Below are 16,353 nucleotides of genomic sequence, written 5' to 3'. Positions count from 1 at the left end.
GCATTAACGTGGCATCTAGGTGCTGAAAAAAGTCAGACCGACACGTAAAGTTAAGGGCTTTTTTCATGCAATTTATTTAGATACATTTTATATCACAGAGTAAAAATGTTCGGTACAAATATGATTTTAAAAGTCCAATGAGAGCGTAAAATAGACCTTGTGGATGTCTGCTAGTTATCATAAACACTGTAAACATGTATATTATCAGTGAATGAAATACAATTTTGCATCGGTCTGTTATTTACACGGCCTCTTTTCAATCTGCGTAATTGCCTCAACACAAACCTTGTTACTAGAGCATCATTTGCCTTCAAATCAGCTGAATACATTTTTAAAATGCTTTCAAAGTCTACACCACGGCATCTATGAAATAAATAAAACAAACAATGTGCCCCGCAGGTAAATGATACATCATCCTGAATCTGGTTTTCATGAAATGTTATTAGGCCTGAAGTGTTTCTTTTTAAAAATTGCCATATGGTATTGGGGTACAGATAACTGTTTGGTGGCACGCCATAGGAGTCAAAAAACTCAGAGTCCTTTTCTGTTAGAAATATTGCTAACCAGTGTCGACCCCTTTGATCTTTACCGTCTGTATTGACTATTAAATGAAGCGGTCGCTGGCGATTACCCAGATACATTGGTAGAGTGTCAGCTGCGAATACACCTAAAAATGAATGTTTTGCCGTCTCGTCTTTGGCGAGAAAACGTTCCAGTTGCCACGTATTCATCACATATAGTCGATTAGCACCTCTCGCCTATGGTTAATCTGTATAACATTCTGAAAGACAGCGTAAATCAGAAGGTTTATAGTAGACGGTAGAGCGGCGCTAAAACGGAGCTCCAGACGTACATTGCCTGATTTTTGTATCGAAAAATGGCCGCCACCCACGTCGTTGTCAGGGCATAGATCGAAAGCCAGCATAGAATAGCCTTTCGAATACTCTACACGATCCACAAAGAAGGGTCGGTCTGATGCGTACTTCCCAGCAACTTGCAGCACACCCAAATATTCTCTAGCCACACCCCCAGTTCCAAATGACGGCGTGTATGGTTTTGCCGGTATAGCTTGGCCGTCTACGGAGAGGCTGCTGTGAGATATATTATAATGCTTGAAATTAAAGGGGTTTCTGCCATATTCACCGCTAAATGCTGCGTTATCGACCAGCGCTACTATTACAGTTCTTGGCAAAAATCCGAAAAAAATATTCTCAGTATTCGATAGTAGCGCACCGGCTGGGATGCTGAACACTTTGAGCTCCACTTTTTCGATGGGGTACTTGGCATTACTGGTTAACAGAGTCTCGGCGTGAGCTAAACGCACCACCGGGCTCACTTTGACACGTTTCACAAATAGTGACGCCGCTAAGATATGCACTTTGTAATTTTCTGCGTCGCCGCTCATTAAGCAAAAAGTGTCTTTATTTCGAATCAGTTTAATCTTCACATCTAGACCGTTAAGCATTAATTTGTCTTGGAAAAATAAATCGCAGTGTAATTGCCCAATCAGTTCCACTTTACGACTTCGGGCTGTAAAGCTAGCTCTGCTCTTAAATCCCGCGTTAGCACCGTTTAAAGTCGTGTCCTCGTGCTCTCCAGCGGTGTCTCTGTAGAAGAGACCTGCAGAAAGTTGGCGTTTTAAAGTGGGGTCCCCATAATTAAGTACCGTTTCGAGATAAGCCCTGTATGGATACGTGTTGTTTGACTGGCTGATGAGCCGGTCGCCGAGGCTCACATCCAGTTGGTTAAAAAGTGAGGCTATGGGGTATGGAGAAAACGCCACTCGGGCTGCGGCGTCCAAATCGGATCCGTCTGCGTTAGTAATTTTGCACGACAGATAAATCAGGGTAGCTGAAAGGTCCAGGTAGTCATCCGACCGAGCTATGAAGAACTCTAAGGGGGCTGTGTCTGACAGGGCTGAAAGTGGCGGTACTTCGACATATAGAGAACTTTCAATGCTGGTTTGCGTTGGTGGTACTTGGAATAGGTCCAACTCTGACTTTGTGCATTCCTGGGAACCGCAAGGGACGGAGGCCATGGTCCGATTTAAAATATGTTGCCCTTAGAGACTCGTTTTTTTCCGTGTCTTCTCCGGGTCTTAAGCGAACTCTTTTGAGCCGGTCGCCGGCGCTTCACAACGCTTTGAAGGAACGCGGGCGGCCCCCTTAGTGATACACCCCTTTTTCTCTTCCTTCCTCTTTCGAGATAGATTAAACCTGAGCCTTCTTGACCCGTTTTGGTAAACTTTTTCATCACCGCCCCCGAAACGTGCCCTGCGACGTCTCGGGCAATATTTGCTGCAGCGGTTTTCACGTGCGGTTTTACCAACTGGAACCCTCTTCTTAAAAGCGGTACTGCTTTTCTGAAAAGGCTTCTGAATATACCGCCAACACCCGCCCCGTACATAATAGGTGCCCCGTGGAACCCCGGGAGGCCTGAGCCGGCTTGTGCTCTATAGTAATCCCTATAGAGCGACGCGTCGCCGTAATTTTCAGGTAAAATCATTATTCTAGTACACTTCACCACGTCGCGGCCTGAAATGAAGCTTCGCTATGACTTTACCCACTTTAAATCTTATATTAGTGTTCAAATCGTCCTTCAGTTCCAAAGTTATTGTGTGAAAATGTTTTTTGCTGATCGGTACATAATCTCTTTTGGTGTAAATGATGTTTATCATGCTATTATTCTTGCCTGTGATTTCCACGCACCGGAGGAGAGGCACGTAGCTATCCCCCACTCTCTGATGCTCTATCACGTCGCAGTATACAAACATCATATAAAATCCGCCGTGTACATCCGTGTAGGCTGATGAAGAGTGGTGAACGTTAGGCGTCAGCCCCAACACTCTCCCCAGTTTTTCACGCACCAAAATACCATAGTCTTGAGCATTCCTCAACTGCACTTTTCGAAGTCGTGGTTCATACGTTAATCTAAGGTCAACAAGTTCCGATATGTTACCAATGGATTTATTCATTACTTCTACAATGTCTCGTATGTTGTCATAGTGCCCCGGCGGGAAAGAAAGTTCGTGGGCGCTTTCCTTCTTGCGTACCACCGTAAATCTAACATCCTCTGTTTCAAAAGTGTCCCACGTGTGCGGGTACTGAATTTCTGTTAGGGCCACCTCCCAATCTCCTTGTAGATGAATAGGTTTTGCTAGTTTCACCGTAAAATTTGAAATTTTGTTATTAGGGAAAGTGTCCAAAGACGCGTTACTCGGGAGCGTCAGATAAAAAGGTCCGACCTCCATGGCGCTTCCGCGGTACCTAAATGCCTATATCCGCTGTTGTAGACTTTGTATATCCTTTAATTCACTCTCAGAGACCCAACTATTAAATTTATCAGGCCATCCCCGCCATTTAACTAGGCACTGTCTTTGTGCCCCGTGCCCCTTCTTTGCCAAAACGTTCTCAATACGGTACACACGATCTTGATCCTGTTTTATTTTTTGCAGCTCTTCTTTGTAAAAACACCCTTCGACCTCCTCCCCAGCATAGTCTTTTAAGTTAAAAACTGTAACGCCTGAATGCTTGGAAATCTTGTCTATCACAAAGATCTCATCTGTAAAAGTCTGCTCATACCCCTTTTGAAATACCCCCTTGCATCTAGATACCCTAACATGATCACCTTTTTTGAGCGTGTTTTTTGAAACAGGGTTGTTGGTGAACACGGACCCGTACACAGTTCTCCAAATTTTCAACTCATTTTGCGGGGATACTTCTACAGGGGACGTCTTAATGGTTCTATGATAGCTATGATTGTAACTTTCAATAAAATCTTGTAAACGATCTATATAACGAAATGTGTTGTACGCTGTAAAATACCGCCAAATTCGTGCCTTGAGAGTTCTGTTGAATCTTTCTACAATCGCCGCCTTCACTTCGTTGTTTGTAACAAAATGTTTTACACCATACTTGTTCAGCAGAGCTTTTAGCGTCTTGTTTTCAAACTCTTTTCCTCTATCTGTTTGTAACTTTTTAGGAATTCTCCCGCTGCTGAAAATGTAATCAAAGGCTTTTGTGACCGAGCTCCCCGATTTTTCCTTCAGGCCAACGGCGAATGCATACTTTGACAGTACGTCTATCACCGTTAATATAAATTTTACACCATCATTAACCGCGGCATGTTCACGGACGTCTAGAAGGTCCGCCTGCCATTGATGATTTAAGCCGCTGACTATCACACGCCGTCTTTGAAAGCGCTTTCTCGACCCCTTATGTAGCGTGTAGGCATCTTCGCCCGATAACCAGTCGCGTACCTGTGTTCTTTTAACACCGTCGTTGTGGATTTTGCTCTCCTTGTACAAGGCTTCTACACCGCCAAAACTACCAACTTTCGAGGGGTTGTAATAAACTCTTTTGAAAAGCTTCTGCATCGTAGCGCTTCTTGAACTAAAATACCGCAACCCCTACTCCCGCCCCCCTATTCTATTAATTCACTTTTGTTTTATTATTTTTCTTTATCAAATAATCAGAACTAGAAGCCGGTTTATTTTACAATAGTAGATTATTTAATAACACACGAATTAAACAGTGTATGATTTAAACTGGTAATATAGGAATGTACAGCGCTATAAACGATAATAACGATAAAAACATAGATATTTAACACAATGCTCTCAAAAACTCGTGACGTAGAATCAATATTTGGATTTTGCTAGCTATGAACGGTACCAGTCTTCTTACATCCTCCCCACGCCCCTTCAAGAAGGCTCGACAAAACAAATCAGATATTGTATTCATGAAATTGAAAAACTGTTTCTTATTCAGAGTAGTTCCTAGGGTGCAAAATGTCCGCCTGATATAATTGTCGATGCAATCTTCGAGCACGTCGTCAGCGCCCAAGAAGATTTTGCTCTTTTCAACGTCGTAAAAGCCTCTAGGTTTCTGACCCAGTTCTTTTTCAAGCTCTTCGATGATTTCACATCGCTTGTTACGACATAGCGCGGTCGGGCGAAACACTGGTTTGGGGTACGCCATCTTTGCTCTGATCAGAAAATAAAAAGCGTCTTCCAGGCATCTAACGCTCGGTCGCACGCCGATCTCAACCATGTGTCGAAACACACTTTCCTGCAACGGAAAAACACACATACATAATAGTAGCAATCGCGAAGATCATCATGTTTTCATTTACATGATTCACAAATCCTAACTTATCGTTTTATACGCTTTTTTTTTTATTTATTTTTTTTATTTCATCGCCGTATCATTTTATAAGCCATGATTCACAAAATAACGACCTATAAAACAATAAAATGCTATAATCTTATCAATACGTTATAAGGACCGATTAAAACCCCGATTAAAATCAGACTTGGAACGCGTCCAATATAGACACACGGACCAAAGGGGCGTGGTCAAAGGGGCGTGGCCACCTGTCACATCCAATTAGCGAAAATACATGGTGACGAGTAGTATACAACCTATACTACTGACCTTGCATTCGATTATATCTTTCAAAGTAATGCATCTAATTAGTGAAATACCACAGTTCAGTGCCTTACATTATATCCAATGAGTGAAATTGCACAATACAGCACAAAGTAATCAATACGTGTTGAGAAGCAAAACATGTAGTATTGGTGGTAGTAGTAAAGATGAAGTTGAAGCCTCAGAATATATAAAAGAATATTTATTCCACTCATCACCAGAGACAGAAGGCTTCTTACAACACATAAACACACTTTAAGTAAAGGATGATGAGCCAAAGTGAGATTTACTATTTAAGAGCCTGAACCCACAAGCTGAATGACAACCTCAGCATCAACTGTCACAAAGGGAAGCCTTAAACTCAAACAGCTCTAAAGGATCTGGAGTGAAAATACCAGGGGTATGCAAGGTTAAGCAGCACTGGACGACTAACCCAGATACCACAGTTTCCCTCACTTACATTTTAAAAGTCAATGAATTAGACATCACAAGAGATTAAAGCAGTGTGAGAAAGATGCTGCCTTACCACATTGCAGTTCTGACCTCCAATCGGGAATTTCCAAGCTGTGAAGATTACAGATTGCCTCATAGGACTGGACAGCTGTGCAGAGCATCCCCTTGTTGGTACCATAGTAGCAGAGATCATACACACATGATTCATAGAATGGATCTGCATTCTCAAACCAGTAGCACTCATCAAAGGGCCCCGATGGGCGGTTGATGATCCCACATTGACCTTTAATTGCTTCCAGATTAGTGCAGGTATCATTATAGCTGATCAAACCAGTATCATCCACACAACTGAAAGCAGAGACAAAAATTGAGTGAAACGCTATTTGGATATTTGTTTTGGCATCGGCTATAACATAGCTAATGAAATAATATTGATTCAGTGGCAATCACGTAGAAGCATTTTGCTGTCTATATCACAGGCATGACTTCAATGTTATTACCCCCAGGTCCCTTCAGTCCTCGTCCCATTCACAGTGGTGGTCAGCATGACTTGCAGATGGCGGGTTAGGGGTGGGCGTGGGGGTGGTCAAGTGGGTAAAGGATTGCGCAAAGAATAATTTTTTTTACACTTAACTTGCCACCGAGTCACGCACCTCTTCTCTTGCCCTTGCTCTCCTTGTGGGAGAGGAAGCCAGGAAAAACAGCCAGGCTCAACTGAGCAAGCACAATGCTGCAATGCAGCATTGTGATTGGTAAGCACCCAGGCTCCCCTGACCAATCACTATGCTGTAATGCAGAGTTGTGATTGGTATTGAGCGTCCTGGTTTGATGCTCAATCAGGGAATGGGTGCCTGGGCTTGTTCTCCATGCAGGCTGGACTGCAGCCTGCATGGAGAACAGAGAAAGTGTGCACGACTGGTTTGGGTGGCCCAACAGGGCCGACCAAACAGTCATTGCGCACTTAGGAGTGGGCATACTACTCTTCCCCTGCCCTGCTCCATGAGCAGAGCAGTCCCGACCACCCATCCACCCGCCCACCCGCAAAGGAAATATAAAATAATAATACATCAAAGTTGTTATAATTTTATATTTCCTTTCCTTTACACTGCTCAAAAGCAGTGGGGGGTGATGACCCCCCACCATAGCGGAGGAGCCGCCACTGACTTATGGAGATAACTATCTCCCACCCAGAAAAGAAAAACAGAGGAATACTGGGACCCCTACCACACCCCCTCCCACTGGTAATACTTAACCTGTATTTACCCAGCATTCTTCCTGGTTTTTTTTCTGTCTGCCAGCAGAATGGGACAATTGTGCTGGATGGTGCTCCTGCTGGTCTGAAGTGGTGATCTTTCTTGGACTCCACGGTTGACGACTGGGATGTCCTCAAGGGGATTTAGTATGCCTCTCTGCCTGCTGGGCTTGTCGGGAGGCTCAGAGGTTGCCGGCTTGCCTTTTACAGCTGGTCCGCCGAATCTGCAGTGTGGTTCCAGGTTGAGGGCGCCCATCTTCTTGGTGGCTGGGTGAAAGAGACGCTGCAGCAGCATGTTTCGGCCCGAGGATGCGTGGCTGATGGTGAGTGCGGCAGCTGGGTACCAGGTGCACTTGCTTGTGGTGCGTGCCTGGGCTTGCTTTGGGGGCATTATTTTGGCAGTTTGTGTCTTCGGAGTCTGCCGTCCCCGGGGGTAAATACTGAATAGCGTGGTCTGTCTTCCTACTGTTTGCTTGTTTTGTGACAGGTGCGCTTTCTTTATGGCCTTGACATGGTCATTGGTGTTTCTGGTCCCCCTCCTGGCGGGGGGGTTGGTCTGTTACTCCCTGTATCTCGGACTCTGCATTGCCTTCTTGTGAAGCTGAGTGGACATCCTTTCACCGCGCTGTCTGGCATTCCAGCGGGTGGAGATGCTGGCTAGGAGGGTACTTTGTCTTTTCTTTGCAGAGGAGATGGGGCGTGGTTGGTGTCCTTCTTTGATTTTGTTTTTGTGGCACAGCCTGTTGGGGGTTGGGGGCCTGAAGGCACTTCCTGCTTGTGGCATTGGCCTGGTCCTTGAGCGCTGCATAGTGGTTTGTTTTCTTGCCCTTTCTGGGGGTTGTTGTGGTCCCTTTTTGGCTTTGCTCTACGTGGATCCTTGAGGCAAATTTCATGCTGCGGTGCATTTCTGGTGGTGGCCTCCTATTTTGTGCCGTCTTGGGTAGCATTGTGGGTGGGGTCTCCATCACTCTCTCTGTAGTTGGTGATACAGTCTAGGCTTGGGTTTGTATGGTGACCTCCTGTTCTTCAGGGTCTTGTGTGTCTGGGGGCCAGTCATTTGCTGCCCTGGCATTCCAGCGGGCGGAGGTGTCAGCCAGTTGGGTGCTGGTCTTCCTATCTGCTATGGGGTCGAGACAAGGTTAGTGGCCTCTGTTTGGTGGGGCGGGCAGGGTTGGCTCTTCCTGCTTGCTGCCTTTTTTCCTATCGGGTTTCTTTTGTGTCCCGGCTGTTGCTAGGTCAGCGCGGGTATTGTTTCTTGGCTGTTCCTCTTCTGGCCTCTGGTTCATGGGGATTTGGCTTCTGTCTCTGTTCTGTGGCCTTGCTGCCTGTTTGGGCTTTCTTTCTCTGCGCATGTCTCCAGGTGAGTGTGGTCCTGGACATTGGGGCTTTGGTACCATGGGGGTCACCTTTTGGGTGTCTGCCTGTGGTCCGTTCTGACTTCCTTTCCTCTTTTGGTGTCTTGCTAGGGTGGGGGTTCCGGCCCCCTCTGTACTGGTGGTTTTCGGCCTTGCGTGGCTGGGGCCCAGGCCAGCCTCCCAGCCCTTCCCAATGGGCCTTCCCTACGGGCCAGCCTTCCCCGGATGTTGATGGGTCATGGTGGAGGTTTCCCTGTGCCAGCTACTGGCATCACCCCTGACTTACAGTGGTGCCTCTGTGGCCTTGGTTGTGGCTGGTTCTGGTGGCTTTTCTGTATGCCCGCAGTGGGTTGAGGTTTCTGGGATGCCGCTGGTTGGTCCAGTGTCACTCTTACTGGGCATGTGGTGGCGCCATGTTGGTGGCCTCCTTGCTCCCGTTCTTGGTGAGATTATCCCGGCTGCTACCAGCCTTTTGGGCCATGCCAGGGCCTTCTACCTCGGATCCTTTGTTCCTGGGGTGGTTGGATGTGGTCCTGCTGCTGGGTTGTAAATTGCCTACTGTGCAGCCTCAGGTCGTTGGCCTTGGTTTTGCATGCTGTTGCATGTTCTCCTGGGCTGCTTCTGCCTTCTGATGGCCGGCGGGGGTTCCTCCTCCTGTGTCTGCTGGAGAGTCTGTGGTTCCGTCGGCTGGATTGCTAGATGCTTCTGCAGACTATGGTGGGGTTCGGCTGTGGGCCGCCCCGGATGTCTCCAATGAAGATAGTAGCGTGCCAAGGACACTCCAATCCACTGCACCCCGTCGGGAAGGAGCGCTGCTGGCTCAATGGGATGATCTAGGGAACCAGCATGGGGACAGAACTCGTCCCAGTGCTCCACATACAGTCTAGCAGGCTGGGCAATATCTGTTGGCAGGGATGAGGTCTAGGAGAGCGCAAGGCCCGGTCGAGCCAAAACATGTGGAAAATGCACCCCGGGCTTCTCGGTACACGGCATGCCAGATGGCCCCTAGGTCTCCCAAAGACACACAAGCGGAGTACCATCCTTCAGAAAGGCTGACGTACTGGATAGTGTCCACAGGGAGTCCGCAGAGCACAGGATAAATGGTGAATTGTAATTGTGAATTGTAATTCGAACAGCAGAGCCCTGCCAAGGAGCAGCCATCTTGCGGCCCAGTTTAACTCCACCTCCGTTGTGCTTGTCTAATTGCGCTTTCTCCTTCTCCTTGCTTAACTCCTTTGTCCATTCTTGTGATGTTCTCTTTCTCCTTGCCTAATTCCTTGCCTTTTCTTGTGAGGTTCTCTTGCTTTTTCCTCATTTCCTTTGTCGATTCTCGTACCTTTCTATTTAGCTTGCTAACCCATTTGCCCATTCTTGTGGCCTTCTCTTCTTTCACTTAATTTCTTTGCCCATTCTTGTGGTCTTCTCTTTATTTGTCTCAATTCCTTGCCTATTCCTGTGCCATCGACAACCCGTTTAAATCCCACCTCCTGCCTCCCGATTGCTGCAACTGTTCTCTTACCTAGATATGCCCACCACCTTCTTCCTCCCAGGATGTACTTAATGGAGAAAACAGCATGGCCGCGCCACCTGGGCACCAAAGGTGAGGTCATTTGCATCCGTCCACGCCTGGACCATGCCCATTGCCAGGACCCCTGGCTCCCAGCCCACCAGCAGGTAAGACAATGCCATTGATGGAGCAAGGTTTCGTATGAAAAGAAACTTGCTCATATGCAATCCTCTCAAATAACCTGTAACATTATAACCAACATCTTTGTGAGTACTAACTTTGCATCACATTTTACATATTGTATCTAGCGGAAGCTTTTCTATGTGCTTTACTAACAAGTAACCCGAGTGTCCTTAAAATGGTAGCTGAAAATGCGGGAACTTTTCTGCGCATGCGTCTACTACATCTACGTAGTATGACGTCTCCTATTGCTTGGTGGGAAATCTTTGCAGCTGCGCTATAGCTTTTAACATGGCTGCTCGAAAACCTCGCATTAACGCACATGCTGTGCTGAAACTAACCTATGCAAGTTTTATCAAGCCATTAAAGCAAAAGATATATTAAGTAAACAGGGTTAGTGTAGAAGTAAGCGGTATACAATGAATTCATTTAATTTTGTATTCTAACATGTTCTTCTCTGACTTTATTAATAGCTTGTATTTGGGCCTTGGAGTGTGACCAACGTCCCTGTTCCTTTGCGGCAACTACGCATGCGTGCTACCTCCTTGTACTGAGACCAATGAAGTCATTGAACGGCTGCCAAACCATGTGCCCAGCAAGTACATGGGAAAATCAACTTGTGAATCTGCGAGATGAAGCCGTCGAAACATTGTATTACAGATTTATCGATCCACATATGAAATGCTTGTGGGAATAAAACTTGTGGGTATTAAAATTAAGGGGCGGGGAATCAGACAATAGAACTAAAGAAAGTTATTGCACTTAGTATGGTGTGATGTCCTCACCTCACTGCCTGGCCCAATCAAATTGAGGGGTGTGCATAGAATTGAAACATTTGGGGGTGGTTCATACATTTGAATTGGTATAACAGAGGTAAGTTCTAGATAGTTAGACACACTTGACCCACTTGATGCCGATGCTATGCTGAGATGCTGCCCGATTTTGCTGCAATCTGACTGAAGAATCCAACACTAGGGAAGAATCGCAGAACAACCGAGGAAGCACATCTAAGAAGGGGTCCGGACGAGCCCGAGCCGGAGAGAGTAGTACCAGAGAAGGGTGCAGCGCTGGCATTGCAACTAGACGAGATCACCTTCCCGGTCCTGAACCCTTGATACTCTGATGTCTAGGTCCTCAAACCATTCTAGGTAAATATAGTTCTGTGGGGTTATGCTTCATATTTGCTCTCTGTTCTTTCTCTCCTCAGGTACTGTCATCACAAGAATGTAATTAATTAATTGAATTATAAGCTAACTGTACTACTTTTTCCTGATGGAGAATTTTGGTGTATCTACGTGTATTCTGATTTGACTCACAAAATTATTAATTCAGATAAATCTTTAAAACTCCTACAGAGTCTGTGGTTCTTTAAAATAAAAGGTAAATGTGTTGTTACTTCCTCCCTATTCTAATCTACAACTAGATCTATCGACAAACTACATTTACTCAGGAGACAGGGATGGTAAGGAAACTGGTATAAAAGTCTCTAAGGTAAATCAAAATTGATGACCAGCAGATATTTGCTAGCTCATTGAATGTATGAATGTATATGGGCCCAATTGAGTGCTGTGTGTATGTATGTACGAGCTGGTAAACTCTGCTGCATCAGTTTTACTTGGTAGCAGAGGCATGGTTAAATTTAGTTAGTTAGGCGAGGATTGTATTTTGAAAATTTGAATTATTGATCTATGTTTTAACCATACCCGTTATGTATTGTTTTATGTTGTCTGGAAATTCCTGGGAATATTGAATAGCGGGTGGTGAATGGAAGCCACACTGCAGTGAGGTTATTGGTCTGGATCGAGAATGTGCTGAAAGTTACGCATGACATGAAGCACTAAGTTAGGGAATCATTTATTGTATGTTAGTGAGAATAATTGGTAGCGAGGAGTTCGCTGGTGAAAATGTGATATTATATCACCTAGAAAGGGTAATACTGAAGGAGTAGCAGGTTCTCTGATGCTTGTATGAAGAGTAAGTGGAAAGGTTTTACTCATAGTGTGTGAAGAGTAAGCGGAAGGGTTTTACTCGCAGTGAAAGAAATTCTACTATTCTTTGAATTAGTGGGTCAGACACAATAGCGAATGTTTATACGTTGTTAATTAATGAAAATTGTGTGAATTTTGTGAGAAAATAAGTTTTCGCATTACCTTGCAAAGGAGGGGTCAGTTGAGGGTGCTGCACTGGCGTCACTGAGAGCCGCGCTGGGATTGGTTGAACCAGTGGGCGTGTAGTTGATGCGAAGTTGTAAAGGAGGGGTTAGTAATAAGGAGTGATACTGACGTCACAGGAAAAGTCACGCAAGCATTGGCTGAGTGAGCGAACAGAGTAGAAGTTGATTGGTCCTCAGACTAGAAAACGCGCTGGTATTGGAGAATCATTAAAATTAAAGCAAGCGTCTGATTGGTCGTCAAAATAGAAATGCCATGAATAATAATAGATAGTGGAATTTGCATGTACGATCCAACATTAACAGGGACTCGTCCAGACAGAAGATTTATAGGGTTTGCTTACGAACAGTACTTTAACAAGCATAAGCACGCAATGTAGGGAGAAAAAAGAAAAATTTCATTTATGCAAAAGGTTAAGAATTATTTTAAAAAGGCCAAAACCATTAAGAGTAGAGAAGGGATTCTCATTTCTCCCCCAAATACGCCTGCATCATACATGATGGTGGACAGAGGCTATCATACCTGTGTATGGTTAGAAAATTGGGTGGAATACACAAAAGATGATGGAATATTAGCATTTCCTGAGTACGGAAGCTTTAATGGAAGAATAGTGTACAATTTAAGAACACGGATGAATGAATTAGAACCCAGACCTATATTGACCCAGCATGAGACTTTAGAAGAATGAAAAATGGAAGCCTTTGAACGTGATAGACCACGAATTAACAGGACCCTAAGCAAATATTATCCGAAATTTCCCCGAGAGACTAGAGATAGTCAAAAGAAACAATGGAGACAGGCCATGGTGGCAGAAGGTTTATATCCTGTGTTAATATCAGAAGAGCAGATGGGAGGTAAATATACAGAGAAAACCAAGCATTTAACCATGATAGAGAGAGGAGAAGCAGGAGAAGGGTATTTAGAAGACGTATTGATGAAAAGTCCTCCACCTTATAATGGATTTGATAGAATGAGCCCTAGTGCCCCAATGGTAAGAACACCTTTGGTTCCAGAGATAGTACATGACACCGCCAAGAGGATACTTCAAGAAAAGGAAAGGGAATCAATAAATAAGAATAAAGACGAACTGATCCAGAAAATAACTCAGATGAATATACATCCTGATGCATTGATCATACCAGTAACCATAGGTCTAGTAGTCCCATCGTATGGTGAAAAGTCAAACTGTTCTAAAGTTCCTGTAATGCCTACCCCAAGCATAGAACCTAGAAAAGAAAAAATAATAGTAGATAATCAAGCAAGTGAATGTGAATCAGTAATATCATTAATGGATTTGCCCATAAGAGAGCCAATAATGGACACCCCGAAGAGAAGTTTGCCCAGTTGTTCAAAGAAAGTTAGATTGGAAACCTCAACAGGAACTAGGAGTGCAACAATAGTAACCCCAGAAGATATAGAGAGATGATCTCAAGAAAGAGAGAAGCCAAAGTCACAGCCAAAAATATTAGACATTTTTAAATTACGAGAAGAATTGGAAGAAATGGTTGCTGGAAATGTGGGTCTAGACAGATTAAACACATACAGTGAAGAAGAGTTACTGTTTATTTGCAGAAGCATTACACAAACCACAAAAACATTCCATAAACAACTGACAAATCTGGCATCTGAAATGGAAATTGACATAGGGAAGTCAAAGGTGCTGCAGAAACCATATAGAGCAGAATTTTCTGATAAGGATTTGGATAACATGAATGTGTCTGGAAGAAAATTACAGATCAGGGAGTTATTATTTCTGTTACGAAAATGAGTAGATCTTGAAAAATGGAAAGTTAGGTGGGCAAAGAAAAAGGAAGAAGCACAGGTAAATCGAACGACATCTGAATATGCCATGAGAGAAACAGAAAAAGCTGAGAGGTTGTATCCGATGAGGGAAGTACCCGGAGGGGGGTACGTACATGTACCATGGACTACACAGGATATGTTGTCGTTTACGAATGATTTCCCAAAATTGAGAAAGAAACCAGTGGAGTGGTACAGGCAAGTTGAGAGGTTTGTGAAAGTTTCAAAGGTATTGTTAAAAGATCTGGATGGTTTATTTAACATGGTAGTACCTGCGGATTTGTGGACAGAGTGTAAAATTACTATAGACTGGCCTAGTGAGGAATATCCAAGAGATTCAAAGACAGGAGCCTCGTCAGAAGATGTACTGAAAAAATATCACCAGGTGATCACTTTTCTGAAGAATAAAAGTCCCCCAAAAGAAACTGATTGGGTAAAAATAGAAGAAGAGAAGAGAAAAATGAGTCTGTACATGCATTCTACGAACATCTTTTACAGGTGTTCAAGAAGTATAGTGGGTTTGAGAGTTTAGAGAACAAGGACATGACACATTTTGTGTATCAATTTGTGACAGGGCTAAGATTGGATATATCTCAAATGATTAAGCAGCACATGTTGTGTTGGCAATCAAAGCCCATATATGAAATTTTGAAGTATGCCAAATATTGTGAGGATGAAATCGATAACAGACATAAAGCCTTAGAAGAAAAAGTAATGTGGGCTCAAGTAAAATTAGCTGAACAGCAAGAGCTTCAATTGAATAAACAGTCAGAAAATCAAGAAAGGGTACAAGGTCAAAGTGAAAATAATGGGGGTAAGACACGGAGAAGATTGAACAGGGAAGTTGGGGCATTGGAAGAACGAGTGTAAATCTGTACAAGTTAATAATGGCCCAAATCAAAATTTAAATCCACAGACGCAGAATGAGGTGTTAATGAGTCAACCGCACCAGGCTATAGATCTTCAGAGTCAATTGCCATCTGCCCCTAAGTCAAATTTTGTGAGTCAAGCCAAGTACAGCGTGGATGCTGGATTTCCGGGAGGAAGTAGTAAGAACAATTTTGTAACATCGCAGTTTCTTCTGCAGGACCCACTACTCGATTATGAGCAGGAATGAAGGTGCCTGAGGGGGGAGGAAGGGGAGTACGTACTTGGCACATCCCTACCGGTAGATCAGCCAGGTCCATACGTAGAAGGTACAGTGGAAGGAAATTATATCACTTTCTTGTTGGATACTGGTACTACCAGGTCTACTGTGAGAACAGCAGACATTCCTAACCTGCCCTTCTCGGGTGAAGCCATCCAAGTAGTAGGTGTCTCAAAAAAACAGATTAGAACCCCGATCACAGACCCAATGGAGATGCAAATTGGAAATTTTAAAGAAATGCATAAATTTGTTGTTTTATTTATTTATTTATTTATTTATTTTAGTGTTTTATAGAGCGCAAACATGACCCATGAGGGTATCAGAGCGCTTTACATGGTTAACAGGAAAAAAACATCATAGAGAAACAGTACAAACAGTAAAGTATCACAAGCAGAGAAATATAACCTATAGGGGGGGGGATGAGGGAGCATGGGGGCAAAGGGAGCACACATGAGAGCTAAAATTCAAGCTAGGGTTGGCAGAGACCGTGGCCCCCTTGGGTCTCGGTGGAGTCCGGTTATAGGGTTGCGGAAGATGCAATAGTCATGGAATCAAGCAGCAAGTCATATCTGCTGAGAGGAGGACTTAGTACAGGAATTTACCCATGAGGAAGGTTTTGGCTTCCTTCTTGAAGCGAGCAAGAGTGGGGATTCTTCTGATAGCGGGCGGGAAGGAGTTCCAAATTCTTGGTGCTGCCCCGGTGAATGCCCTATTGTAGGTTCTTTTTTTACGAAAGTGGGCGGGTCGGAGCAGGAGACTGTTAGTCGATCGAGATTTCCTGTTTCCTCCCGATAGCACAAGCTTCTGTGAAAGGTATGCAGGGGAGTTTGCGTATAAGGCCTTGTGTGTAATGCACGCCAGTTTCAACTGTATTCTGGCCTCTAGAGGGAGCCAGTTTAGGGCTTTCAGATGTGGAGAGATGTGGTCGAATTTCCTGGTGCCGGTGAGTAGTCTGGCTGCCGCGTTGAGACAGGCTTTTAGCGGTGCCAAGGAGCGCTTGGGTAGGCCTGTGAGGGTGGAGCAACCAAAATCCAGTCTGGATATGACTAGAGCTTGGAC

The 16,353-nt window shown here is 44.4% G+C and overlaps 1 protein-coding gene across 1 annotated transcript in view; it reads right to left on the bottom strand.

Annotated features, from left to right (window-relative positions):
• Positions 1 to 4,487: 4,487 nt before the first annotated feature.
• Positions 4,488 to 16,353, bottom strand: part of LOC146809307 (alpha-tectorin-like) — a 150,676-nt gene continuing 138,810 nt past the window's right edge. The window contains exons 2-3 of the mRNA XM_085614853.1: positions 5,956 to 6,230; positions 4,488 to 5,069 (exon numbers count right to left, since the gene is read on the bottom strand). Coding sequence (XP_085470979.1) covers positions 5,044 to 5,069; positions 5,956 to 6,230 — 301 coding nt within the window. The 3' untranslated portion in view covers positions 4,488 to 5,043. The remainder of the gene's footprint in view (positions 5,070 to 5,955; positions 6,231 to 16,353) is intronic.

The sequence above is a fragment of the Triturus cristatus genome, chromosome 7 (assembly GCF_964204655.1).
Source record: "Triturus cristatus chromosome 7, aTriCri1.1, whole genome shotgun sequence".
Lineage (NCBI taxonomy): Eukaryota > Metazoa > Chordata > Amphibia > Caudata > Salamandridae > Triturus > Triturus cristatus.
This window is presented reverse-complemented; position numbering and strand designations above follow the sequence as displayed.